Here is a 27,023-nt window from a genome sequence, read left to right on the forward strand (position 1 = left end):
AATTTCCACATGGGAAATGCAGAGATGTTTAATGAGTGATTGATATTTTTCAGCTTGTAATTAAATGTTATCTGTGAATATTTGTCCACATGAAAAATAAATAGGAATGTATGATGTTGGCCAGCAGGTCACTGAGAAAATTAATGATGAGAAAAATGTTCTGAGAGGTGCTGTGGAAAAATTAACTGCACGTGTTAGTGGCCTGGATACAATTACTGAATACAGCAAGCAAATATAAATATATATACATTTATAAGAGAGAGTGTAGAAAAGTTCAAGAAGAACTTTCAGTCATTGGTTTGTCCTGTTTGCTGGGAACATTCACCTTTGAGGATGGTATTGAATTCAAAGATAATAAAGACAAATCCTCATGAACAGTTTTCAGAAAGGTCTTTCAGTTCTCAATACTGTAAATCTAGGGAAAATAACTTTTTTCCTGTTAAAAAATATCACTGTCATTTTTTCCCACTTAATCCCCAGGCTGTAGAATGTTGAAAGGTCAGCCTTGATGGACTCATTTGGGAATATGTGGTGTCAGAGTAGGACAAAATGGACACTGTAAGTGGAGGTGTCTCTGTTCTGTCTTGTCTCATCTTTCTGTCTGTCCCAAATACACTTATATGACAAAATATCTGTAGCTGGAATGCTGCATATTCATTTCACCTCTGGTCTTCTACCCCAGACTGTCATTAGGCAGCCCAGTCGCTTGGTAGAGTGATGGGTTTCAGTAAAGACACTCATACATTAAATTCTAGCTACACCCAGGCAGGGCTTCACTGCTAAATAGCTGTGGCATTCCTGAAGTGGGTGCTCCAGATTGGATAACAAGTTTGAAATAGGAGAGACCATGATTATGAAAGTGCTTTCTAAATCATCTACGTGCAACCTAAGAGTTACACTTCTTTTATTCCTTACTTTAAAGGTGCTTTGTTGGACTTATTTCTTCTTTAATCAGCTGGTAAAAGCCATTTTCAAAGGAATATTCTCTCCTTTAGGAGAGAGATCCTGTGTATTGAAGTGTTGTTTATATTGACTGTTAGAGAAACATTAAACTGTTTTGCAAAGCTAATGGATATACCCTGATAAAATGCACTCAGATCCTTACCCAAACAGCACATGAGAAAATCTGATCAGCTCAGAATGGTTTAGATAAAAAACTAATGAGCATGAAGCCTAAGTAATGACTGCCAGGTTGGGCTCATTGTTTGTCTGGTGCTTTGGGCTAAAAAGGGGCTGTTTATATGATCTGCAATGATGGCAACTTTATTAAAAGTAGCATTGTTTTGGTCCCAGTACAAATATCCAGATTCCCTGGACAACTGCCTTCCTTTTTTTTTCTTTTAATTTGAAAGTCCTTTTATTCTTCGTGACTTCAAAATTAGTGAAGCATTCTTCTGTTAGTAACATAAAATCCACTTTTTATTAATGTGCATCAGCTCTTACCCACAGCCCAGGCACTTCACCATAACACAGAAGGGGATAATAGGCTGAATTATCCTAAAGCAATTGCAGTTGTAACTATTTCATGTCTTATTGTGGTATGTAAATTTGATTCTTTGCCAGGTCCCATGGACATATCTTCATTTTGACTACTGGAAGGCACAGTGGGATAAATTGATTAAAGTAGAACTAGCTCTTAGCATTATTTCTTATCACTTTTATGGTAATGTCTTCACTGATGTAGTTGCTGTATGCACATAGAAGGCAGATTTCTTTCCCAAAAGTGGGAAACCCTATCAGTATTAAACCAAATGTAAAAAACCATAATAAACCACAAAACAATGGGAAAGGATCAAAGAGCAGTGAAAAGGGTGGTAGTGCAGAGATTGTTTGGTCATTCAGGTTAATAGCAGACACAATGGGATGATGCTATTTTTACCAAGTTGTTTTTTGAAAGAAAAAGTACAGTAAGTAGCAGCCAGTATTACCAAGAGTTTGTTGTGTCTGAGTGGTTTTGGGAGGGAGAGGTAAGGCTTGCAGCAGGAATGGATTTCGAGAAAGTACTGAGAGCTGGGGAAAGAAATGATATTTCATATTAATTCCAGTTAAATATTCCAGGAGGGTGGCATAAAGAAAGGTATAACAGAAGTTCAGCCATGAGTGCTCCTCAGTGGTGTCGTTGATGGAGCGAAGTGGGGACAACTGAAGTGAGAGAGAGATGAGCTAAAATAATGTGTTGACTGGAGAGGAACACTTCAGCTATGACAGCCTAAGTGCTGGTTGAAAATGAAAGTTGAAGCCATGGGGGAGATAAAATTAGCTGTGGACAAGGGAGGGAGAAAGAAGAGCAGGCAAGCTGAGGGATAGCTCCCCTGTGCCCAATAAAAAGGTGGATAAGTGGAAGGAGCAAACTTATGAAAGGCATAGCAAAGAGACAGCTAACTCCTGCTCTCTATACAGTTATTCCTTGGTGCAGTATATATAAAATGGGATGTAACATCTTTGCATTAGAGACCAGCTTTTTTTGTTCCCTGTTTGAAGCTGAGGCTTTTAACACCTTGCAAACACAAATCACCAGTGAGGTGCTCTGGCAGCAGCTCTACATCTGGGTGGTGAGTAGGGCACGTGCTCTTGCCTGTCTGCTCGCCCTGGGAGGGCAGTTTTGGCTGGCACTTTGTGCCTGCAGGTGGTACTACCACTCTGGAGTGTTCTCCAGCAGGCAGGGATGCAAGGCTTTTACCTTTGCAGATGGAAGTACCTCCACAGGGAATGTTTGCAGCTAGGAGGAGCAGGGAGGGGAGAAGTTCATCATCACCAGCAGGTCGGAAATTTTGCTACTGGCACTTAGCTCATAACTTCAGGAAGTTTGGCCCAGCCTGGCACAGACCTGTGTCATGACCATATGCTTTGCCTTATAACACTGCACTCTCTAAGTCTCAGAGAAGCTTTTTTCATTTGAATGGTTAGATTAATTATGTTTTATTAAGTGTTTTCTCACCAGGTTATTCATTGGTATGGTGTGTGGACAAAAGTGGGAATGTGAGACTGATGGGCAAGCTGCAGACATAGGTGAGGGGTTGTTCCCCAGTCTCTGGGACTTTCCCCGTGCCTGTGGGAGCAGGGACCAGCTGCCTGGGCATGGGGGACAAAGCTGATGTTGCATAAAGGTCACACAGGACAGTTCCTGCAAGATGCCAGAGCTGGCATTCCCTGGTGCCTGAAGAATGGATGGTCCCTTCCTTCAGCAGCCTCTAAAATACAATTGTTCCCCTCCTCTCAGCCTTGCCTCCCAGAGCTCTGGCTGGCTCTGTCAGTCCTCTGTGCCTTCCCTTGGATCCAGCTCTGCTGCTGCCACCAAATTCAGATTTTCAGCCTGAAAATCTTTCAGCTGCAGAGTTGGGGCAGAATAACTCATTCAATTTTACCTCTGTTATTGAGCAGCCATGGGCTGCCTCAGATGGCAGATGGGTATTTAACGTGACATTTGCACTTCTGTAAGGTTCTGCCAGTGTCATGGGGGCCAGCTAATACAGGTGAGCAATTGCCAGTGGTGGCCTAGTGTCATGAAGAACAGTAATATGACAGTTTATACTCCAGGCTTCTCTCTGTGGGATGATACTGCTCAAGGAAATTAAGCCTAAGAGATAATTTGGCAGCAGGCTTATTTTAAATACTGATTAATGACTATTGCTTTAGTGCAGCTCCTGCTTTACTCATGATGTTTTAATATGGCAAAAGAATTATGATTAGTGCTTTTAGGTTTTTAATGTTCAGATAGTTAAAATGTCCCGTAATAATCGCTCCCTTTAATACTCAGCATAACTATTACAGAGATATAGCTGTGCTTTGGTGTTGAAAAGAAGAAACCAGGATCCCAATGTGATCATGAATGCCTTTTTCTGGTAGCTTAAATCAAATTCTTGAATTTCGAAGTCCTTGGCAGCAAGTTTTAAGAACTTTAATTAAAAAAGAAGTCTTCCATAAATTAAAAAACAAAACAAAAAAAAGATAATTTGTTAAAAGGAGTTACTGAAATATTGCAGTAAAAATATAGTGGAATATGTAGCAGGAAGTGCAAGTAAAAGCATCTCAATCAGAAAACAAATTCAGATTCAGGGTGGCTGTAATCTGAGAAGTACCTGTATAGCATACAAAGTGCCTCCAAGATTTGTAATCATTATTCTCATGACATTAACGTGGTTTAGGTCTGATTCTGCAATATCTCACACCACTGGAAGTCAGGAGTGATTTTCTAATAGAATTGCAAAAAAACCCCCAATAAGAATAAGAACAGGCTCCAACTCTGCCAATCTGGCTGATCCTTGGAAGAAGCAAGAATTATTTGCATACATTTCCCTCTCCTGCCTCAGAGGTGCTATCTTGCATGCAGCAGTTCATTTTTGCCTCACCCAGTTTGTAATTATACTGCTTTGGGTTCTGTTCTGTGGCTTTGTAAACCTTGTTAAGAGTGGAAGAAGTGTGAACTCAAACCTTCCCTTGAAAAGAAGAATCCCCCAGTGCCTGTGCAGGATCCTCACAAGGCTCAGAGCAGCACCTCAGCATCTGGAGCCTGGGAGCACTGCTGGGGCTGCCAGTTTGTCTGAGGGAATATTTTATGTACTACCATGTCTTGCAGGAATCACAGCGTTCCCACACAGCCCCACAAGCTCTGCACCAGTCCACTGAGCTCGTCCTGGCCTCTGTCTCCCTGCAGGGAGTGTCTCTGGATGTGTCTCTGGATGCACTGTGGGGTTGTGCTGCCTCCCGTGGCAGCCTCAGCCACCCACTTGATGCCCCTGTCCCTGTGCACCTTGGGCGATGTCCAACACTGCTTCAGAGCGTGGAAAAACCTTCTCTCTCTAGTTCCTTAAAGCCTGACCTTACCTTCTTCCATGTGCCATTTTAAGGTGATATCCCTGCTGGTTTTGTTGAGTTCTTTCCATGGTGTCCTCTTCCCCATGTCCTCTCTTTGTTTGTCATTTGGCAAAGGCTGCTGTGATCTTGCCATTCTTCCTGAAAAATTGTTAGTAGTTCTTTATTGCATTGTTGTTTTCATTGATGGCTTGACTGGTCCTGTCCATGTGTTGAAGTACCACAAGTACATGGTACTTTCTCCCTCTCCATGTGTGTTTCTTCAGCTGTTGGTTCCTCTTTCTGCTCCCTTTCTTCCTTCATTTGCCATAAAGCTAAATATGGACAATTGATTACCCTCGTCGGTTACTTGGTGTGGCATTTCCCACTTTTTCAGGATGAATTCAGGAATGTCATATGTAGTTAAACAAAGCACCCAGTTTACCACTGGCACAGGGCTGGCTCCTTATTCCTGTAGGAATACCCCAAGGAAGGGTTGGAAAGGGCAGACAGCAGTATTGTTTATACAAGTGAGGAATTACCCATGCTAGGGCAGTTTTGCAGCTTCTGTCTTTGCTTTGTGTGTTTTTCAGGTAAGAATGAGGTAGAGAAAGGGGAGGTAGCTGAGTATTTTGCCTGTCATGTGAGTTTCTTTGTGCACCTTCCAGCTCTGATAGAAGCAATAATCTCACTGAACTCATCACTGACAGCAGGAATGTGTAGGACTGGCTAAAGTAGGGACTGGAACGCTTAACGTGACAAGGAAAGGAGTAATGGGAATGGTTTAGCTTCTAGAGTAGGATAAGTTGGAGGTTAAAGAAAAATTGGGGGAAAAAAAGACACTGTAGAGGTATTCCCATTAATCTTTTAAGCTGGGAGGCTGTCATCCTTACACAGTCAGTGGAAGGAGGTGAGTGCCTATAACATGCCTTAACTAGCAGCCTAAATTGAGGGTTTTAATGCCACCTGTTTTATTGTTGTGATTCATGATCTTATTAATGCACGTCTAAAATGAAAAGAAGTGTCAGACATCAAGAAGGATAAGGGGTAGGTGGAGAGCCTGAACATCTGGTAAATGTTCTGTTCATTTTAATAATAATTTTGGGTGGTTTTTCCTTTCCTCTTCCATTATTTTTAGGTAAATGAGATTGTAGCTTAGCATGAAACTGATTTTGGAAATAAATTTGATGGCATGCTCCTTCTCTTGCAGAGTTGGCTTGATTTCTGTAATGTAGTTTTTTGCATAAATGCATAAACCTTTTCGTGTAAGTTTATTGCTTGTTAAAGATGTGTCCTCAAGTGTAGATTACTATTTTAAGGATTTGTCTGTGGCTGTGGCCAAAACCATTTTTTTGAGCTGTTTAATTCTGATTTGTTTAAGAAGCACAGTGCTGCCTTTATGGGCCACATAGCCTAATTTTAATAAGAGCTGCTGCTTCTTTTTCTTGTATTCTTGCATTACTGAACCTCTGGTATTTTGTCAGGGAGATACACCTAGCAGAAAAATTTACACACCCAAACACAGCCCTCATTTATTGGCAACTTAAAAACTTTGCAAATGTAGTAAGTGTTTAATATGTCTGAATTCATTTTTCACAGAAAGTCAGCAGGAAATAGAAAAATCCTCACAGAAGCATCCAAATACAGCTCAACCAATTTCTTCTGTGTTCAAATATGTCATAGTGATGTGTGGAAAGTGAGTGCCTTCCATTAGTGCAGCGCTGCACCTCAGACAGGTGCCCCGCTGGTGGCTGACCCCAATATAATTGTCCAGGACCCGCAGCAGTCAGTTGTCCTCTGGTGTGTCTCCCCCAAACCATCATCTCTTCCCTTAACTTTTACTCTAAAATCCTGTCAAGCTCATAAACGCCTTTCCCATTCCTTTTCCTCTCTGAGGGCTAGCTCCTGGCTGACATGCTGATGGATTTATAAAGGAAGCACTGACGGAGCACATTCCGTTCTGGCGCCTGACCAATTAGCGGCGCGTCCACCGGCTGTCTCCTGGACGGCTGCACAGGCAGGAGCCCACTCAGGATGAGAAGTTAGCACTTACAAAACAAATGATGCCTCACATGAGTTGGTAATTACTGGCTCCTTCAGTTCCCGCGGTGAAAATCGAGGTAAAAGTGGGTTTTAGCCCTTGTGCCAGTTTTGGAACTGCTCCCTTTCAGCCTCTGGAGTTGGAACACTCAGAGTGTATTGATGATGTGCTGTGTGTGAGTATCTGGAGAGGGTTTATGGACCCACCAGCCTTCAGCTGTGAGCTGTGGTCTCCTGGGGATGTTGCTGGTGGTGTGTGTGCTCCTGTTCACAGGCAGAGTGGGAAAGGGCGTGTAAACCACAACGAGGAGCAGAATAATGGACGGCATCCAGTGGTGTGGTGGTGTTCACTTAAACTAGGAGCAGGAGCTCACATAATCCTGAGTGGTCACCCAAATTCAAAGCTACATTTATTGAAACTGGGGCTAGAACATCTTGTCCCCAAAGGGTATCTCAGATCTCATTCTGAATGAACATTGAGGTGTAAGTTGCAATGATTCTTTTGACCTTGGTAATCCTTGTACTTTCTGGAAATTGTACTGACACTTGAAACATCAAATTAGCCAGGAGGTTTTTCAGCTCTGATTTCAAAGATGTTTTACACTGAATATTAAGGAGAAAGGAGCTATGCACAGTAAGAAGAAGGAAAAAAAAAAAAAGGAAAAAAAATCCCAGGTAACTTGATGAAAGCCTTATAAATAACTGTTTGAAAATAAGATATTGTCGTACTGGAACTAATACTGCTATTGAAGTAGTTGGAAAGTTATATTGACGTTATTCAAGAATGTTTTATCTCTAGTACTTGTGATTCTAAGCTGTGCACTTACTGGTTGTTGCCATTGGGAAAATGGACACCTATTATATATTCTTCTAAGAAAGGACAGTCATCCGGGATTCAGCACATGGCTGAGCAAAGGAAGCAGAGAGAAAATTAATTTTCATAGGGAAAGTTGGGCAGAAGATGAAAAAAAAATACATTAGAGAGGTGGCTGAGTGGAATAAGATAATCTAAAGACCAAAGATCACCTGTTGAACCAAATAAATAATTCAGGAAAACCCTTGATGCCCAGGGATCCTGGGCTGAATTGGAAACTGAGCTCTCCCAGTCCTTGCCTGCTGTTATGAATCAGTACCTGACAGCTCCACTGCACTGTGCCAGAGGCTGGGATCTCCCCCAGCTGATCTTGGCAGGCTCTGCCAGTGGCTTGTGCTGTCCTGAAACAGCCATAATTTCCCTGCCTTGCATTATGATGTCTGCTCTCAGAAATTACCTCCCACAGAACTGAGGGCCAGCTAACCAACCTACTTCTCCTGCAGGAACTTCCATGCCCTACATTTACTAGGCTGAATGTTTTAAATAAAGATTTAATATGACTAAAATACCCATCAGCCAGCTGACCTGCCTGATGTGAGAGCCCAGGCAGGATGATGGTGTTTTGAGCTTAAAAGTGTCTGCAGGGTGAAGTCCCATTGACACTTAGATTCCCAGTGCTTGGTCTGAAAGTATGATTAAAGATTCTGAGCTGACTTATAGCCTCACACTGTTCTTGATGCTCATATTAAATAGCCACAATCTCTGCAGAAAAATGTGCTGCAGCCTGAGGAGAGCTAGGTCAGGCAGTAGAGGTTAGTCCTTGGATTTCTCATGACTTCTAGGAAATTTTGGACATTGCCTTGCCCCCAGGTGTCTGAAATCCAGTGCTGTGGTGAATCTCAATAGTTGGCAGACCAAATGATTTTGGGAAACCAGCCCAATTGAAATAAATGCTTTCAGATTATTGTCCCAAATGATCTATTGAAAAAGGAACAGTTGAAGGCAAGAGTGAGCAAATGAGACCATTTTCTGAAAGAGCAAATCACAGAGGGAGCCCCTGGCCATTTTTCAGGCTCTATCACATAATCAGAAGCATTCAAAAGCAGGAAGTGTTGGAGGGAGATAAGGGACATGTACAGGAGGGCAGTGAGGTCATGGGTAATAATCGGCAAGAACCTGAGAGAAGCTGACCAGTCTAACCTCCTTAGGTTTATCTCAGAGAAGAGTAAAAACATTTATGCAATACTGAGATATACAGTTCCAGTTTGTGGGAGGATGCAGATAAAAGCAGCACAGAGCATCTTAAGAGCCAGCACGGCCTAATTAAGAGAAAATACTGAACGTAATCCCCTAAGACTCCTCTCAATGGATCTTTGCTCAGGCAGCAGAGTTCAGTGTAAACAAGTTAAATATGCTGATGAAAAACTGAATTGCGTAATAAACATAGAGAGCTTTTCTTCCCTTTTAATGCCTGGGAAGAGCACAGTAAATGGGCCAAGGAGCCAGGGGAGAGCAAGCTGTGTGGTGTTTGAATGGTGTGTTCCCCTTTTCCATCAAAGTCTGGATTCAACCCATGTGTGCTTAAGCTAAAGATTTCTAGGGCTTGTGTGGGCTGGGGCATCCAACCCCTCTGTGCTGCCCAGGCTGCTTCTGAAGAGGAGTTTGGGCTGCAGGTAACACAGCTGTGTCACCCCACTGCTGGGGGCAGGGGAAGAGACAAATACTGGTGTGAAAAGGCATCTGGGGCTGAGCAGTGTCTGTGGGGGTTCCTAGCAGTCACATAAAGGCTGTAAATGTCAAAGACAGACACTGGTTACAGAACGTGGTGCCCAGGGGTATAATGGTCATGGGCTGGAATGAAGAGTGGAGATAGAGGCTGACTATAAAGGAAGTCTTCCTAGCTAATCAATCAATGCCACAGTTCCCTTTCCAGAGGGAAAGAGCCATTGACACAGGACAAACTAACTCTTCCTGTAAGAAATTCTCAAGTTCACTAGATCCTACCAGAGGTCTGGGCGTGGATTACTGCTGTGTGTAATTCTGCTGATGGAGTGAGCTATGGAGAAGATGAATAACCACATTCATGGTCCTGTTATTTCTGCTGTGTCAGAGCAGTCTCTCTGCTGCTGTGCCAGCCTGATGGAGAACACGACCTCACTGGAGATATGCTTACATCCCCTGTCTGCTGCTGCTGTGTCTGCACTTCTGGCGTGCTTGTGGTGCAATGGAAACAAAGAAAACAATCCAAAAGAGACAATATAGCAGAAAAAAGTCTGAATGCTTAGTATCACATTGGTTTGGGATAAAACAAGATAGGCTTCTGGAAGCAGTCAGTCTGAGGGGGGTAATTCCCAACAAAAGTTCTTACCATTAGAATTGATGAAATTGTCATTTGCTGTAAGTAGACGTGCTCTGAAGGAGTCTGCACATATTATTGTACTGATCAAAGATAATCTTGCCTCACTGTATTCTGGTCTGTTCTCTGTTTTAGAGCTGTCCTTTTATACACCATCAGGGGCTTCTTTCAGTACTTCACTTAATTTTCTTTAAGCCTCCCATAATTGTTCCTCAAGGAAAGGTGTATTTTACCCACTGTGGCATCTCACCTCACCCCCTGGAGGTCTTAAAAGCATCGCCATTATAATAGTGTCTGTTATCAGCTTTTTCTCTGCCCCAGCCCTCCCTGCAGGGTGGTGTGTTTTGTTGATTCCAGGAATGCAAAAAGCATCAAGACTATAATCTTTGGAAAGCATCCAAGGGAGTTTTCCATAGGCAGGGAGGAGTGTTGAGGTGCCTTTCTCTCAGGTGAATGCTGTGGTCCCTCATGCTCTTCTGCACCTGCCAGCACCTCTGGGTTGCTGCTGTAGGGGGCTGCAACAGTGCTGAGTGGCTTTGGTAGCATTCCCCATCCATGGACAGATGGGATTTATAAGTATGTGTTCCTGATTTTAGGTGGAAATCCCAAGTGCCAGCAGTAGAGATGTCTCTGATGTCTTCTGCTTGTGTAAACCATGCAGCTCCTGCCCAATGTGCCATTGGCTTTTTCCTTTAGCTGCTTTGGTTGCACTCTGCATTGCTCAGGTGCAGCCATAATTGTTTTGTCTGGATGAGTGAGGAAAATAAATCCTTTTTCCTTTTGTGTGGGGAATCTCATGTCAGAGATATTTATAAAGAGCCCTCTGGCTGGCAGTGCACCACAGCTACCTACTCACATCCCTTGTGTTTAACAGGAGCACATCCTGCTCCACAGACCTCTGCCCAGAGCTTGAGGAAGCCAGGCAGGAACAGAGAGACATAAATTTTGTGGTTTGAGTTGTTTATTTTGAATATCCTGTTTTGTTGACCATCACAGTGAGAAATATGGTTTTTGTTGGTGTCCAGCAGTTGCCTGAGTTAGAAAGTCAGGCACTGTCCTTGAGAAGCATCTTCCACTGTGTTTAGAAGGGAAAAAATTGCAATGTCTTCTGTTTTTATTAAGAAAAATATTTTCATGTCTAAACATGCACGAGCACAAATAAAAGTTGATTACTTCTTTTTTCATTTTGATGGTGCAAAAGAAGGAATTTGTTTAGTGCTTTTCCTTCTCTGATAGTTTTTGTTGATATAATAGAAGGTAACAGAAGACAGCTCAATTTTTTGATTACGTAATCTGAAAAAAAAACCCCAAAACAACCAAAAATCCAACCTAAACTATTAATTATTCCAAATGCGGTGGATTTTTCAGTGATCTCTAGCAGGCTATATTTCTCTATACCCATCTGAAGCAATGTGCTCTATGCTGGTCCTTCATAGCCTAGACTTGCCAACATTTGGCAATTAAAAATGTAATTTGGAAACTGTCTGATGTCCCTGTAGTAAACACTGAGAGGAATTTACTGCCATGCTCAAGTATTTTTGAATGGTTGTTTGAGTGAGCAGTTGCTTTCCTTGCTGTGGAGCGTTTGTGTCTAAGTCTAAAAAAAAAGGCAGTGAAATGTGGCTTGTTCCATGTCTCGTTATTTAAAGGGTGGCTACAAAGAAAGTGGTGGCTCCCTTTTGGCAAGGAGTCATGTGGAAAAGGCAAGAGGTTGGAAAAAAGGTTATTCCTTCCAGCTGGACACAAGGACGTTTTTTCACAGTGAGAATAATGCATTGGAATAATCTCCCCAGAGAGGTGGTGGTTTCCTCCTTCCAGCTGGACACAAGGACATTTTTTCACATGAGAATAATGCATTGGAATAATCTCCCCGGAGAGGTGGTGGTTTCCCCAGTGTTGGAACTTTTATGATGCTGGGCAGGGTGCTGAGCTACCTTCCCTGGACTGTGCTTTTCCCATGAAAAGTTGGACCAGATGATCCCTGAGGTCCCATCCAACCTCGTATTCTTTGATTCTGTGATTTGCTGAAATCTGTGTGTCTGGACAGACACTGGTGTACAGCTGCCACTGTGGGAGAGGCTTTGGTACAAACTGAATGGAGCTTGGTTCTTACACCTGCGCTGCTTGCTGAAAGCAAAGATTTCCAAAGTTGGCTTTGTGAAATAAGGTGAAAATAACCACACACGTGTTGCCAGTGGAGCAAATGATGGCACTGAGGTCACTATCAAGCTGTCAGTAAATATACAGGCATTAGCCTTTTAAGTGTTGCTGCTTTTCCAACTTTTCTGTTTATTGCATGTGTCTCACATGATCAGAAGCTGTTACAGGACTTGCCAAACCACAAAGAGGTGACCCAAGTCTAGCCCAGCAGAGTTCCATGTATTCCCTGTTGCAAATAACTTTGTCATTGCTTCTCCACGTGCCTCTGTCCTGCCTCAGACGTATTTTGCTTTGTGTTATATCTTGTCAAGCCTTTGTAAAACACAGTGAGCCTCTTCCTTTAGTGTTTTCCTTTGTCTTTTCTTTGCCTTCATCCTTCACAGTGTCACTGCCGGTATTCCTTGTTACCATATTTCTCCTTTTTCTTGCTTCCCCTGAAATGCACTTCTGCACAGTGAATATTTGCGCTTCTTTGCAAGTTGTTCTCTCTCTTTCTTCTCACTTTCCTGTCAATCAGCTCCTGTTTATTCCCAGTGATATCCATGCATACATGCATATATTTGTCCATGTGGCAGGTACTGCGCACTGACCTGCGGGAAGGTCAGAGGTGCACTGCAAAGTAAGGGGTCTTAGTAATAAAAGCCAGCAGGAGCAGCTGTCTCAGAAACAAAACAAAGATCTGGAATCCTCTATCCAGAGTCAGGAGACTCCAATTTGCATTTCCAAGTATTCCATCTATTTTACCTACCCCAGAGTTACAGTTGAGAAATGGCAGAATTCACTGATGAATAAATGCAGACAAGAAAGTGTTTGCTTTATTTAAATAATTACTTTTTTTGTTTTCCTGCTCCATCCTGATGGCATTGGTGCTGTTATGACTTAGTTAAGAACTGCATTCTCCTTCTGAATTCCAACTCCTGTCTTGCTTAAAATTTAGTAGCTAGAGCTGATTCAGTAAATAAAATATTGTCTTCTTTGGGGGATCCACATTTATGGGCTGATACATGAACTGGCTGAACTCCAGTGTGCCTCTGATCTATAATGTAGAACGATGGTTTTTTAGAGCCTCTCAAAATATATGAGAAATATATTGAAATATATGTGAAATCCATGCAAGAATCCCCTCATCTTCAATGTGCAATTTGTATTTAAAGTATGTAGTGTGGCTTAATAAACGTGGTGCTCACTGGGTGACTAATACATGATTTAGAAGTCTTCTGTGGAATTCCTCATTCAGAGTTCCTAAGACCAGAGGTACGTGATGATGATGATGATGATGATGATGACGATGATGAGGGTCTGCTTTGACCCCTTGTACAGGATAAGCTCCTTGTCTGCAGTCACATCACTGCCTAGCTGGGGAGGTTTGTGGAAAGGCACACTCTTTGGCTAGAGGAGGAATAACCCTGGATAAACTGATCCAGTAATTAATTTCCTTCATACTTAAGAAGTTCCCTCTTTGTGTATAATTTTGAATTTGTCTAACTGAAGCTCTCAGCCTTGGGAACATACATCTTTACCTGCTAGCTTAAAAAAGAGGTCTTCTAAGAGGAATTCTCTCTGTATATTCTCAAAATTAATTGAATCTCCTGTTTCCCACCTCTCATCTGAACCACAGTATGTTCCTTAATTTTCCTACTTTTAGGCAAGTGTTTCATATGTTGAATTATTTTCCTGGGTTTGCTTTAACTGCTCTGTCATTATCAATGCTTTTACAATGAGGAGCTAGGACTGTAGGCAGTATTATAACAACCGTGTTGTTAATATTTAATATAATGGCACTTCCTCCCCCCTATTCCTCTATGAGGTTTAAGACAGCCCCAGGTTTCCAAAACAGAGTCTGGCAATCTGTGATTTATTCAAGGCAGCAGTGAATAAGCCAGCATAGAGCTCAGTGATGCTGCAGATAGATGGTTTCAAGCTGCTGGAAGATCTCTTTAAAGCTCTCTTAGGTGTCTTTTTGCTACTCTGCATCTGGTGTGATACAGCAGAGTTATTTCTTTTTATGGCTAAGCATTGCTGTTTTATCTGACAGTGATACCATGCTTTGTTGACAGACCTGCCATCATGTAGATGGTAGCTAATTATATTGGTGTTTTAAATGTTGGCCTGTAAAGCAGCAGAGGAAATGCCTCTGCTCACCTTGGCAATTTGATTCTGGTCTTTATAGTGTTACTGCCATCAGTCATTCCCCAGTTGGTTCAGATCCTTCAGATTTCTTATCACCTTGGATCCCTAAGCCTGGCTGTTCTTCCTGAGCTGAATCTGTGCCACAGCTGAAGTGGTACCTCAGTGTTTTACAAACTCTGCATTTGTCTCATCATTTTACTATACTATTGGATCACATTCTCTTTATGGTTCTGTGCAATTTCTGGATCCAGGACAGTGGTACCACTGAGGGGCTGTTTGTTTCTCATCCTGTGTTCTTGCTCTTGTCTGGTCACTCTCTGGTCACTGTAGTTCTTTACTTCTCTTTCAACATATTTTTTCATTCCATGTCACCAATTCATAAAGTACATCTTGAATTCTGCTTCTGTCCTCCAGTTGCCTCGCTGTCCCTCTCACCTTGGCAGCATCCACAGTCAGTAAGAATAATTTTCAGTCCATCAGCCCTACATTAATGAAAAGAAGGAATATGACTGGATACAGAACATAAAGCTCTGCAGAGCCATGTGTGTGGTTTCTTGCCAGTTTTACACTTTACTGTTCTGAATGTGATTTTCCAGCATTGTACTGCAGAGTATTAGATTAATCCAGACCATATTTCCTTAGCCTGAAGGTTTGTGAAAGGCTTACTAAGGTCGACATAATACCTGCCATTTCATCCCTATCCACAGCATCTCTTATCCTGTTACTGAGGAACATTAGAATGATTTCACACAGTTTGTTCTTGACAAACCCATGCTGCCTGCTACTCATCTCCTTGTTATTTTCTGCGGCTTATAGATGATGTCTGTAGAAAAATATTTTCTGAAGAATAAAGGTTTTTATGACTGCTGTGCAATTCACTGTTTTCCTCATTTCTTCCTCCAGCTCTCTTGCACTGCATCTTCTGAAGATGCTGGGCATCTTGTCCCTGTCATTCCTAAATAACCCCATTGACACAGGAGTTATTTCAAGTGTCTCTTCCAGTTTGCCCTCCTTGTTGGCCAAACTTTCTGAGTCAGTCCCTATCATAAAAAGTTTATCTCACCTTTCTTTGTCTTCACCCTGTTGATCTTCCATTTTCTGCCATTCCCTCTATTGTAAATTGACTTTTTTTTTTTTAGTGTTGGGCTTTCTCTGTGTGGCTCCTCTGATAGGTTATGGTGTTTCCCTTTATTTCTTTGACTCTTCAGTTCCTTTCAGATCTGCTATTCAACATCAGTTTCTTGTTTCTGCTTTGTTAATTTTCCTTACTTTCTCATCTGCAGTGGGCTGAGTGAATACTTTCTTTTAGACCATTTGCATGATCTTTAAATTACTGTATCCTCTAATTTATATCACATGCTATTTGCTGTGTTGCATTATTTACTTCTCTAAAAGGTTTCAGGTGGAGTGGTTCATGTGTACAACATACTGCAAAGAACAGCTGGGTTGTGTAGTCTCCATATGCATTTGCTTTCTATTTTCTCCTTTTACTTACTGTTTTGGGAAACAACCTTTTTCACTCCATTATTTCCAGAATCACGGATGCATGAAGGTGATGCTCCAGGGAATGGCAGAGGTGTGAGAACTGCTGAATCACTCATGCCCTGACATCCCCATCCTGAATGGTGGTACAGAGCAGAACTTGGTGCAGTGGTGGTGCTTATTATAGGGTACAGGACCCTCTGGTACATGAACAAATCAGGAGTTCAGTGTTCTGGTAGGGCTTCTGCAGTCAGACACTCATCAATTCCTTAAAACCAAGAAAGTATAGCTATGTGCTAGATGCTGGTGTTTGCAGAGCTTGGGCACATGTGCATGAAAAATTATTCTGTTGTTCTCTCACAGAATCATGGAATGGTTTGGGTTGTAAGGGACCTTAAATATTATCTAGTCCACACCCCCTGCACATCCTTAGGGATGTATTCTTTGTCAGATTTATTCAAAAACCCATCTATTTATTTTTTTTATAGCTTCTCATTAATCAGCAATATATAGGCAGTATTGATGTCCATTTTAAATAAATACATACTGCAGCAAAAATTCACCACAATCAATACTTTTTTTCCCCCTAAATTTTAGTGAAGCACCTATAAATGTTCAGACGTTTCTTGCTTGCTACAGCACATCCCAGTGGAATTCAGTAGAAGTTTTGCATTGGTTTGAGCAGGTCCATGTAAAGCATTTAACCTCAAACTACAGGTCAGTGATAGAAATGTAGGAATCTGAAAATAGATATTCTCTGCCCTGAAAGAAGGGAATGGAAACAGAGAAGAAAGGAAGGGATGGAAGCAGAGATGATGTCAGCTACCCCACAAGGTAGTGGCTCACAAGCAATTCCCTCTTATCTTTTGGCTCGGGGACAGTGTATGTGCACTCTGATGTTTGATGTTTGAAGAAAGTGCTTCTGTGGGACTGTTTGTGTTTAGTGAGGGTGTTTAGTGTTTGGGTAGAATTTAACTTCTGGCTCAAGGGAGCCTTTAGTTTATTAAATATGGATGTTCTTTCAGGTAGAAGCATGGTTTCTCTCTGCAGCACATCACTTTCCTTGAACATATGCATTCGGGGAAGATAACTCAGCTCTTCTGTACCTAAATCTTTTCTGTCTGGATCCACCTGCAAGAAATAGCAATAAAAACTGTGAGATTGTAACAATTGCAGGATTTTAAAGTGTGCAGTGGTGTGTCTTTAGCTGCCTTCACATCTGTGGAATTGTGTGCCTGGTCCAAGGCTGGGCTCTGTGCAGCACTGCTGGGGGACCTGCCTTTGCCTCACCTGTAATTACAGGGAGAAAATCACTCGAGTTATTGCCGCGTCTAAACGCAGCACTGACGTCTGGCAGTAAGACAGCTCCCACAAACAGGCCGTGCAACAGGCTGTCACATCCCCTGCCTTCTGCATTATCTTGCTTTTCTAGGAAAATTTTTCCAGCTCCAGTTACTAATCAGGCTGTGGGTGATCTCTCTGAGCTCTGAAGCAATGGGATCTATCACTCATCCATCAGCGCCTGTCCCACTCTCCCTGCGAGCATCCATTCCTGCCTGGCTGCTGCTGAGGAGGAATGAGACCTGCTGCTGAGTGGGCTGGGGAGAGCCACAGTCTCATCCTGATCAAACAATCAGGTTATGGGCTGGTTTGCATTTCTATTCCTGCTTTTGCAGGAGCATAAACTGGACTGTTTCTTACTGTGACTGCGGGAAGCCTCAGGAGCAGCTTGCTCCTTCTTCCAGCCTTTGGTGTAGCCTCATAGAAGAGTGTTTCAAAAAACGTAACTTTCAACTGCCTGACACTGCCCAGCCTCTTCTGTCTCTCATCTATAGTGCTATCAATCAAATTGTTCTTGTCAGTTAGCTGGTTTTAAATCTCATGTGGAAAAAACTGTCAGTTCAAGATCATACTACAGTAAGGACAGATGTGACTGCTCTTGTTGTGTTAATTCATTCTTGCTTAAGACATGAAAATAAACTGATAGAATATCAATTTGAAGCTCTAAGACCCTGAAATGATTTAAAATCTCCTGAAAGAAGTGCTGGGGCTGAGCTTTGTCTCCAAGGCATCATTTTTAACTTAGCAGGAAGCTCTGATGGTCTTTCCTTTAAATTGCCTATTGTCCAGATGCCTACAAAGAAAGTGCTTCTGTGGGACTGTTTGTGTTTAGTGAGGGTGTTTATTTCATTTCATGTGACAGATGACTTGGCTTCTGGATCGAGTAATTACTTGCTCACATCCCGCCGGGGCAGGTTTCTGACCTGCTGGAGCAGTGATTTGCTCTGGGAGCAGTGGCTGGTGGCGGTGGCAGGCTCCAGAGCCCCGTGGCCCCAGGATGGGGTGGCTCCTGCCACTCCTCTGTGGGGCCTTCTTGGGTGTTTCAGTCAGAGGAGAGGAGAGGGACATGGCAGCTGCAGGTTTCACTAATGACAGAGCCACCCAATTAATATCTAAATACCTGAAAGCCTTTCTGGTCTCTTATGACTGATAGTCCATAATTGTGGGGTGTCTCACCAGATTTCAAGTTCACAGATTTTCTTAGATTTGGATGAGCTCCTGAGGACTGCTGGATGGAGCTGAATGAACTCTGCTTTATTCTTCAGCATAGTAGTGGTTTTCATTCACTCACAAAGAAATGCTTGATTTCTGCTTGAGGTGTTTTTTTTTTCCTAAAGATGGGGTAATCAAAGCATTGAATGCAACATTAGATTGTGGCAATTTTATTTTAAGCAGATTTTCTGCCTTTTTTTCCTTTTTATTTTTTTTTTTTTTGCAATATTATCATGCAGCAGCCAAACTAATGCATATATAATTTTCTTTCCTTTCTGCTTGTCATGCCCTGCTAACATGGACATCTACAAAGGCTCAGGTTGGTGTTGCAATCTGTCTTCATCTTGTTGTTCTCATCTAGTAAAAAAGGGCTTCAATGTTTTCTTCATCAATCAGGTTTTTTTTTTTTCTCTTCCTTTCTTTAAAACTGGACCCAACATTATTATAACATTACAGATTCATCCAGAGAGGTGCCACATTTGTTTGTTACCCCTGAAACTTCAGCTGCAGCAAAATGTGCTGTTTCAGAAACAAGGGATATTGATTTATTTCTATCTACTTAAATTTTCTCTGCTTGTCTGGCTTTGTGACAGGGAGGCAGCAGCACCTACAACTTCTGAAATCTGCAAAAATGCACTGAAACTCTCACTAATGAGTTTCTGCCTTGTCTTAAACCCCTGTATTTGACAACTTTGTAAGATGGCATTTGTTAGTATCTTATCTGGATTTAGTATTTTCTTGGTAGGAATGAAACATAATTAAAATGTAAAATAAAAAGCAGAAGCACAGGAACTGGCCCTTTGTGACTGTATTCTCATAAGCCCACATTCCCACTTCAACGCCTCAGTTGTTTTGGAAAACTCTGAGACTAAATTGTCTTGCCTGAGTATTTCAGGTAGAAATAAATACTTAATATGTGCAAGGTTATACTTTGTGCTATGTCCTGTTCCTCTGAGGTTGTACTGACAGAAAAAGCATGAGTAAAACCAGACAGGCAGTTTGGGGCCAGGAGCTGCACGTTTTTTCCTGATTTACTCATGTTGAATGATGCCAGCTTGGTATTTTCATCTCTGAGAAAGAGCACTCATGCTTTACCCTTTACCACTTGGTGTTTCTAGTGCCTGCACCAATCTCACAGCAAATAAAACCACTTACTACTTGTAAATATGAATTAATAAACCTTGCTGAGCAACATGGTAGTTCTGTCAGAGTGAGGTGTAATGGCTGGGGTTCGACAGAGCTCGCCTCAATTAACTTTCTAAACAAGGCATTTTCCACTCATTGCACTTAAGAATTTGAAATAAATCAGTGTCTGACTTAGAATATTTAATTATCCGTTAGAAGAAAGTAAGGGATTTACTAGGAGCATTTTGTAAAGTCCAGTAAAAAAATAGATGAAGTAAAAGCATCTAAAGGCCATGGTGAGGGAAAATGGAGTGTCCAGATGTCTTTATAGCAAGAATACTCTGCTGCTTTCCTAATTTCTCCTCTTTTCCTCATTTTGCAGCCAGAATTTTACAGTGCTGCTTTTTTTGATGGCTTCATCCTGAAATGTCTTTATCTGAACTTTCCAGGATCTGATTTGAAGCTGAGATATCATCCAGTTAGTGCAAGAAACTGGGCATTTCCAGACTGAGTCCCCCACTCCCCGAGGGCTTCCTTGCCACCCTCTAGTAAATCACTCAACTCTTCATCCTCAGTTGTCTCATGTGTAAATTAGGATTAAAGTTGAGCAGTTTTGAGGATTGGGCTATAAATAGATAATCAAGAGCAGGGGAAACTTCAGAGGCTTGATAAGCGTTTTCACTCTTTTCAGAGAGAATAATTTTTGAGCAGTTTTTGAAGTAGTGGAGTAAGGGTGAGGGGTCTGTTTGTGCAGGGGCTTCCATTCTGCCCACGGGGCAGATCCTGGGAACTGGAGCGACTCTGTGTCTGTGCTGTTGTAATTGCTGCCCTGGCTCTGAACTTAGAATAAAACAGATCCCATCCTTTTGCTGGATACAAAGTTTTAGATAGTTTCAGGGGTTTTTTGGTTCAACATCAGTGAAGGCTTTTCAGAACCTTAGCAGAGCTCTAATTGATTTTCTTTTCTCCCCACCATAAAGGAGGTAAGAAACATAAACTCCTTTGATTTGGGTGTAAATAAAAACTAAAACTGCTGAATTTGTTTCACAAGTATTTGTGCAAGGATCTGCTAGAGGCATAAAAAATTCAGGAATTCTGATAGTTTAGAAATCTTACCACAGATCTGTTCAAACTTTCCTGCTCTAAGTAATTGTGAGCAATTTTTTTTTTTAAGTTTTGGTGGCTATTTGCTGCAGTATCCAAATACCTAAAGACAAATATTCATCAGTGAAGCTGCTGCTTTGCAAAATCTTATTTGCTTGAAAATTAACTGTTCAACCAGGTTTAATACTGGTGAGTGGTTAGCATATTTCTGGCAATCGTGATCAATATATAAACTAGCATGAAATAAAATCAATTTTATTTTAAAGAGAGCTATTTAATGTTGAAATTTTAATGAGATAATTTCTGTGATGTAGTGTTTGTTAATGTGCAAATGCTGGTCCTTCAGATATGCAGTTAATTCAGTAAAGCTTTTAAGTGTGTGCTTAGATCTGCCAAATCAAACACACAGTTAAGTAATTAACAAAGCAAGTACTCAATTTTTAATTCAGTTTTAAAGAACTAAATAAAAGAAATTCATTGTTAGAAATTATCTGGTTGCTATTAAACATAATGTGAAAGCACTACTGGAACATTATAAAAGTAATTCAGTTAATATATGGACATCTTTCAACCAAAGAAAAGATTTGGATGAACGAGATGGAGTCAACATAGTAGTCAAATTTGTGGATTATTACAATGAATGGACACATTTTCAGATGTATTTCCACCATACTGTGAATCCATTTGTGTCAGGCTGTTTGATGGACAAGTGCTTACTGTGGCCCACATGTCACTAGCTGGTGGCCATAAGCTCTAAGAGGAGAACATCCCAGTGCTGCCTTCTGTTTTAGCCTGGATATGCAGAGAACATACAAGTGATTTTGCAAAAAGTGTTAGAAGTGGGCAAATTGCTGTCCAGTGTCAGTAGGAGTGGTTTTAGCCCTTACCAGCAAGTGTCTTTGCAAGCCAGAGCAAGTCAGCTCTCTTTGCTATATGATATCTTCTCTACCTTTACTGTTACTCATGGTGGTCTCCATAGTTTGAAAATGGGTTGTTAGTTCTTTGGTTCTGACTGTTTCAATGTATTAGGTCTAATGTAACCTTCATGTAAGGGCAGCCATGTGAAATGAACTTATGTTAGCAATGAATTTAGCCCATTTGTATTAGAAATGAATAGCACAGAGGTAGTCCTCAGGGTCTCAGGCAACTGCTACAGTGATCAGTTTGGTTGTTCTAATATAATAAGCAGATATTGACTTAGTTGGAGTGAACACCAAGATTTACTGTCATGAAAGCTAAAATATCGACTGAGGGAAAACCAGAGTCAATATTTACCTTGAGGGACAATAAATCTTGATGCTCACTGAAATATGAAGTCACTATGATTTTCAGAAGCGTTGAACCTCATTCTAGTTTATTCTGCAGATGCTCATCAGACAGGCTGCCTGAAGTATAGGCATGAATTTCTTTTAATGAATAACATCGCTTGAGCAATTGCATTTGTTTCTATAAGTCCTTCACAAGTCTACATTTAAATAAGTTAGAGAACAATATAAATCACACCAGAGCTCTTGGGTGGTTAGATATTTGGATTTTTCGTTGAAATGCAAGTGTCAGCTATTAAAAAGTAATAAATAGATTAATACTTGCATATCTTGTTGAAGTAACTGTCCACATCAATAACGCTTTAGCAAGGGCTCAGGATTTGCATTTGAGTGAATGGGAGTTCGGTTCTTTTATTAGGGTAAGCTTTAGCAGTCTGTCTCTTAAAAGTAGCTTTTGTTCTTCTTTCCTTTAATTTATTGAGACCTGTGCCAATCAACTTAAATTTGGGGCTCAGGTGTTAAAGCAGTGTTCTGGGTTAATTCCAACTACAAAGAGGGATACAGTGAGCCTGTGAAAGGCAGCAGCAAGACTCCCCTTGGCTTCAGGTGGGCATTGTTTCAGCCCTTCATTGAGCCTAAAACCCAGCATATGACTAAAAATAGAGGAAAGCAGTTAATTTGCTAAAATGCCAGAAGACTGTGTTTATTTCTGGAGACAGTAAGGGATGAAGCCAGGCTGGTCACCCTGGGTGCTGATCTCTGCAGCTCCTTGCAGGTCAAGTGTCTGCAGCTTCCAGCATCTTTCTCCCTCCATGCAGAACAATGGGTTCCTGTGCCTATTGCATGGATTAAATTTCATTTTTGTCCTTCAGGACATGGATTGTGGTACTACAGTTCCATACATGGGCTCAGTGTGAAGGGGCTTGTAAATGCTCTGTCATAGCAGGTTTGCGTAAGCTTGGGGAAGGGTGAGCATTAAGCAGATTATTTTCAAAGGGACTGTTGTCTTTGTGCTTGGGAAGAGAAAGTGTCACAGCTTTACAAAGGACTTTTGTATCTGCAGCAGAGTTAGTGGATGGCAATCTGGTTGGGGGCCAGGAGACCTAGACCATGTGTAATTTGAAGGTTGGATGCACTCTGTAATAGCCAGGGATCCATGGGAGCACATCCCAACCCCCTCCAGGGTTGGATGCTTTGTGTTCCCCATTTGGTGAGGAGTGAGGACACCACATCCTGTCCCAACCTCTGTTCAGGGTTGGGGCAGGGGTGTTCCCATGCACCCAGGAGGTGAGAAGTGAACGTAGCGTTCTCTGTTTTGTGGGACCCACAGAACAGCAATGCTTAGTCAAAACCCTTGGGAAATGAAAAATCAAGAGCACGTCTGTTTGACTCCTTAAGTAGCACAGCTCCTAGCAAAAACAGAAATGAAAGGCTGTAAGGTTTGCTAGGTTTTTTCCAAATTATAAAAGAAAAAGGAGGAATTGGAGGTGATTGAAAACAAATTATGGCAAGCCAGGAGAGAAAATGTGAGGAAAGCATTCTCCTGTGGAGGAAAAAACGGCATGCCACATCACTGTGGTTTTTAAATGCAAAGATGGAGTTACAAATTGTATTCACAGCTTCCTGAACTCATTCCCACAGAGTTCCACCCGTGGAAATCTTGCATCTCCTTGAGACTCCCACTTAAGAGCTTAATGGCATCCATGGGTGCCTGTTGTAACTTGTTCTGAAGAAATCTGTCCCTCCTGGTGGCACAGGTGGTTATTTACATCTCCCCAGTGTACCAGAGGTGCTGCCAGAGATGGCATTGCTCAGCACTGACACAGGGCAGAGGGGAGAGCTTGTTCACAGCAACAATGTGCCGTGGTGTCAGCACAATAACTTAGGAAAACAGGTTGGTTGTGACAGTTATAATTCATGTTTTCGGTGGTGAGTGTAGGCTGGGGATCCTGACCAAAGGGGAAGTCAGCAAGGTCAGCAGCAGATCACTGGGGATCTGAGGTACCCCAGGGACAAGCAGCCACTGCTGTGTCCCCTCCCTCCTCCAGCACAAAGTGGGATGTCTGTCTGTGTCTGTCTGTCTCTAGTAGGAGGAAGAGAGCTGATGGCACTTCACATGTAATCGAACAGGTTTGACACAATCAGACAGCAGGCTAGAAGTGCTCTATTAATGGCTTTGTTATTGTGATCCTGCCTGCTCTTTAAAGAGCACATTTGAAGTATCACTTCACATTATGTGTATTTGTGTCAGTGCCTGTGGGATTTCTGTTTTGGCTCACAGGATTCCTCGGATTGATTTTAGTTCACATGCCATCCCATGCCTGCCCCACTCTGTCTGGTTTTCCTACACAGTTACTACAGCACGTACATGCCACAGGAGGTTTTGACCACTAAAACACATTTATGGTAAATGCCTGATGTTAAGCCTTTGCTGCTGTCCACAGGTGGGCTTTGCTGTTTAGGAGAGCTCTGAGGTTTAACAGATGTTAAGGTGGAGCAATCAGAGGTCGCTGAGATGGTGAGATGGTATTCCCAAGCTCTTGGCCTCACCCTGGCTTCAGGCAGCAGGGTGAGTGCTGAGAGGCTGGCAGTGCTGAGAACCTGCAGGATTCACAGTGGTATCCTCTAACCCTGAGGAAGGATTATTTAATAGAGCAAGGAAAATAATCTTAAGTCCCCAAAACTGCTGTTTGTGCTGGACTGCCCTGGCTGCCCTGCTGTGCCTGTGGAGGCTGGGAGGGAGGGAGGCAGCACGTCCTGCCTACTCCCAACCTCAGCCTCTTCTCTGGAAGTCTAAATAACAAGAACAGGACACCCAGCTCGTAACAGAACTTATTTATTAAGTTTTACCATCCTTGACACTGTCCTGTGAGGCACCTTCTCACTGGGCTGGCCCCTGGCAGCCAGTTTTGTCTAAGTTTGGCTCTTTCCTCGTTCTCTCTATGATGAGGAAAAAACTGATCATGCCTCAAGCACCTGTTTCCCTCACTAATCGTCTCCTGTGGATGACAGGGTGTTTTATCAGGCAACATAGGCAGGCTGTAGTTTTTCCTTCCCTCTGTGGAGCAGGGAAACTAATAAATACTCCCTGACTCTACATCCATCTCCTGGATGGATGTCTGTGGGGAGCACAAAGGCTTTGCAGTGCCTGAAGAAGGATTGCTGTTGTCCCTGGCATGTGCAGGGATGTGGCTGCAGCACTCTGTGGAGGTGACAGGCTGGTGGGGCAGGATGGTGGCTTCTGCTGTGTCCCAACATCCATGGGCTCCCTGCTGGCTGGTGCTGAGCCCAGGCTTGGTGAGTGCAGCTTTTCTGTGCTCCCATGCACACCAGTTAATGATAACGAGCCTGGCTGCTCAGCTAATTAGCAGTGCTTGTGGTGCTGCTTGCTCAGCGTGGGAAGCTGAGCTCTGAGTGCACTTTGTACCAGGCACAGACACCTGCACACTCTGGGGTTGGGCCAAGTGCCAGTGCCTTGGTGCACAGTCCACACAGAACCAGAGAGTGGCTTCAGTTCAAATGGACCTTAAAGATCATCTCGTTTGCAGCTCCCCCATCGTGGGCAGGGACACCTTCTGCTAGTTCAGATTGCTCAAAGCCACATCCAGGTTTGTAATTTGTGCTTAGTAATATGCAGGGAAAGTGGTGCTAGTGGTATGACTGCCTTTGCCTCTTTTGCTCCCTTCCTTTTTCCCTCCTCTGTGTGAAATGTGATGCTCTTGCTGGTTCATATTGTCTTTGCCCTCACAGGACTGTGATTTCCCTCATTCCTATGTTTTCACCTTTACATATTTTCCACTTTTCATCATCTGTTCTTCCTTTCCTGCTAAACCTATGCACAATGTACAGACAGACCCGCAGTTAAAATTAGTTTCTAATATTTTCTGTTTTGAAGTTTTCCTTTTCAAGTTGTTTTCCTTCCTTTTGAAATGAAGGTGATTTTCTGATGGGACACCAGTTTTGTTTTCAGACTGGTATTTCAATTTTCTTGTCTTCCAACCTCCACAATGTTAGAAAGAGGATTTCTTTATTCTCGTGGCCACAACATGTCTAGTCATAATCTGCTATTTTAAAATGAAGCTGTAAATTATTAAACATGTGGCTGAATCTTTTTGGGGGGTACTTGGGAGGAAGGCTATTGATTTATAATTATTCTAATGGTGAGAATGAAATGGTTCCACACAGCAGCAAGGCTGAGGAGGTTTTGGTATGTGGAAGAAGAAATTTTAGGTGTATTGTATTTTTCCAGGGCAGCACATTATGCTTCATGCAAAGCAACAGGGAATACTGTATCTTCAAATCAGCTTCTGCAGACAAACCAGATTCAAAATAAATAACTTTTATTCATCACTGTAATAGAACTGTTGATGCATTCATTTATTTAAACCTAAAAATCTGCTGAAGAGCTATGTCTCAGTGTGCTGCTTTTAACAACCTGAATATCTGGCACCTTTTATCAAGCTTTTGGCTGTATTTTTCTCCCTACATAGATACCATAGTTCAGGTGAACACACTGTCATGTTTGATTAGGAGATATGTTAGAGATAAGTCACTTGCAGGCAAAAAAGCATTTACCATTTTTGTGTATAAAAATGAACTTTGTAGGAGGCATGAAATTTCATTCTTTTATGGTAAATGGCTTATAAGAATACATTAGAAGCAAAGGTAAATGAGTGCTGATTTTAAGTTTGTACCTGCTGAAACACAAAAGGATGTGGTACATACGATCTTGGTGAATGACATGTGATAGATTATCCTGAGAGCAGGCAGAGCAAATGAAACTGTAATGGGGTTCCTCTCCTGGCTGCAGGAAACAGCTCTTATTTATCCTGCTTCCGAAGATGCTGCATGCATATTGCTGTTCATTATATACTTAAAAATCCCTTGGCAAGTCAATAATGAAGAAATGAACTTAAAGCCATTACAACAGCCTTAGCATGAGGAGTGTAAGCCAGGATACTTTTCAGTGTGCTTTTTTGTGGGTTTGTTCTGCAGACATGCTAACCTGGACAGTTCAGCTGAAGAGTTTGGTTCTTTCTCCTGTCAGGTGCACGAGGCAGTCCCATGCTACAGTGAGTGCAATCAGTATTCCTGGGAAGTAGGACCATGGTCTCCATGCAAAATCAACAGCGAACAAAATTCCCTCCACTGTGGAGAAGGAATACAAACGAGGGAAGTCAGGTGCGTAAAGACAAAAGCTCAG

General features: G+C 42.1%; 1 protein-coding gene across 1 annotated transcript in view; it reads left to right on the forward strand.

Moving 5' to 3' along the window:
- The window catches only part of THSD7B (thrombospondin type 1 domain containing 7B), a 243,286-nt gene that overhangs the window by 184,075 nt on the left and 32,188 nt on the right, over window positions 1-27,023 (forward strand). Inside the window, exon 16 of the mRNA XM_041407405.1 lies at window positions 26,868-27,001. Within this exon, the coding sequence (XP_041263339.1) occupies window positions 26,868-27,001 (134 nt within the window). The remainder of the gene's footprint in view (window positions 1-26,867; window positions 27,002-27,023) is intronic.

This window comes from Onychostruthus taczanowskii, unplaced genomic scaffold (assembly GCF_017590055.1).
Source record: "Onychostruthus taczanowskii isolate IOZ18803 unplaced genomic scaffold, ASM1759005v1 scaffold10, whole genome shotgun sequence".
NCBI classification, from domain to species: domain Eukaryota; kingdom Metazoa; phylum Chordata; class Aves; order Passeriformes; family Passeridae; genus Onychostruthus; species Onychostruthus taczanowskii.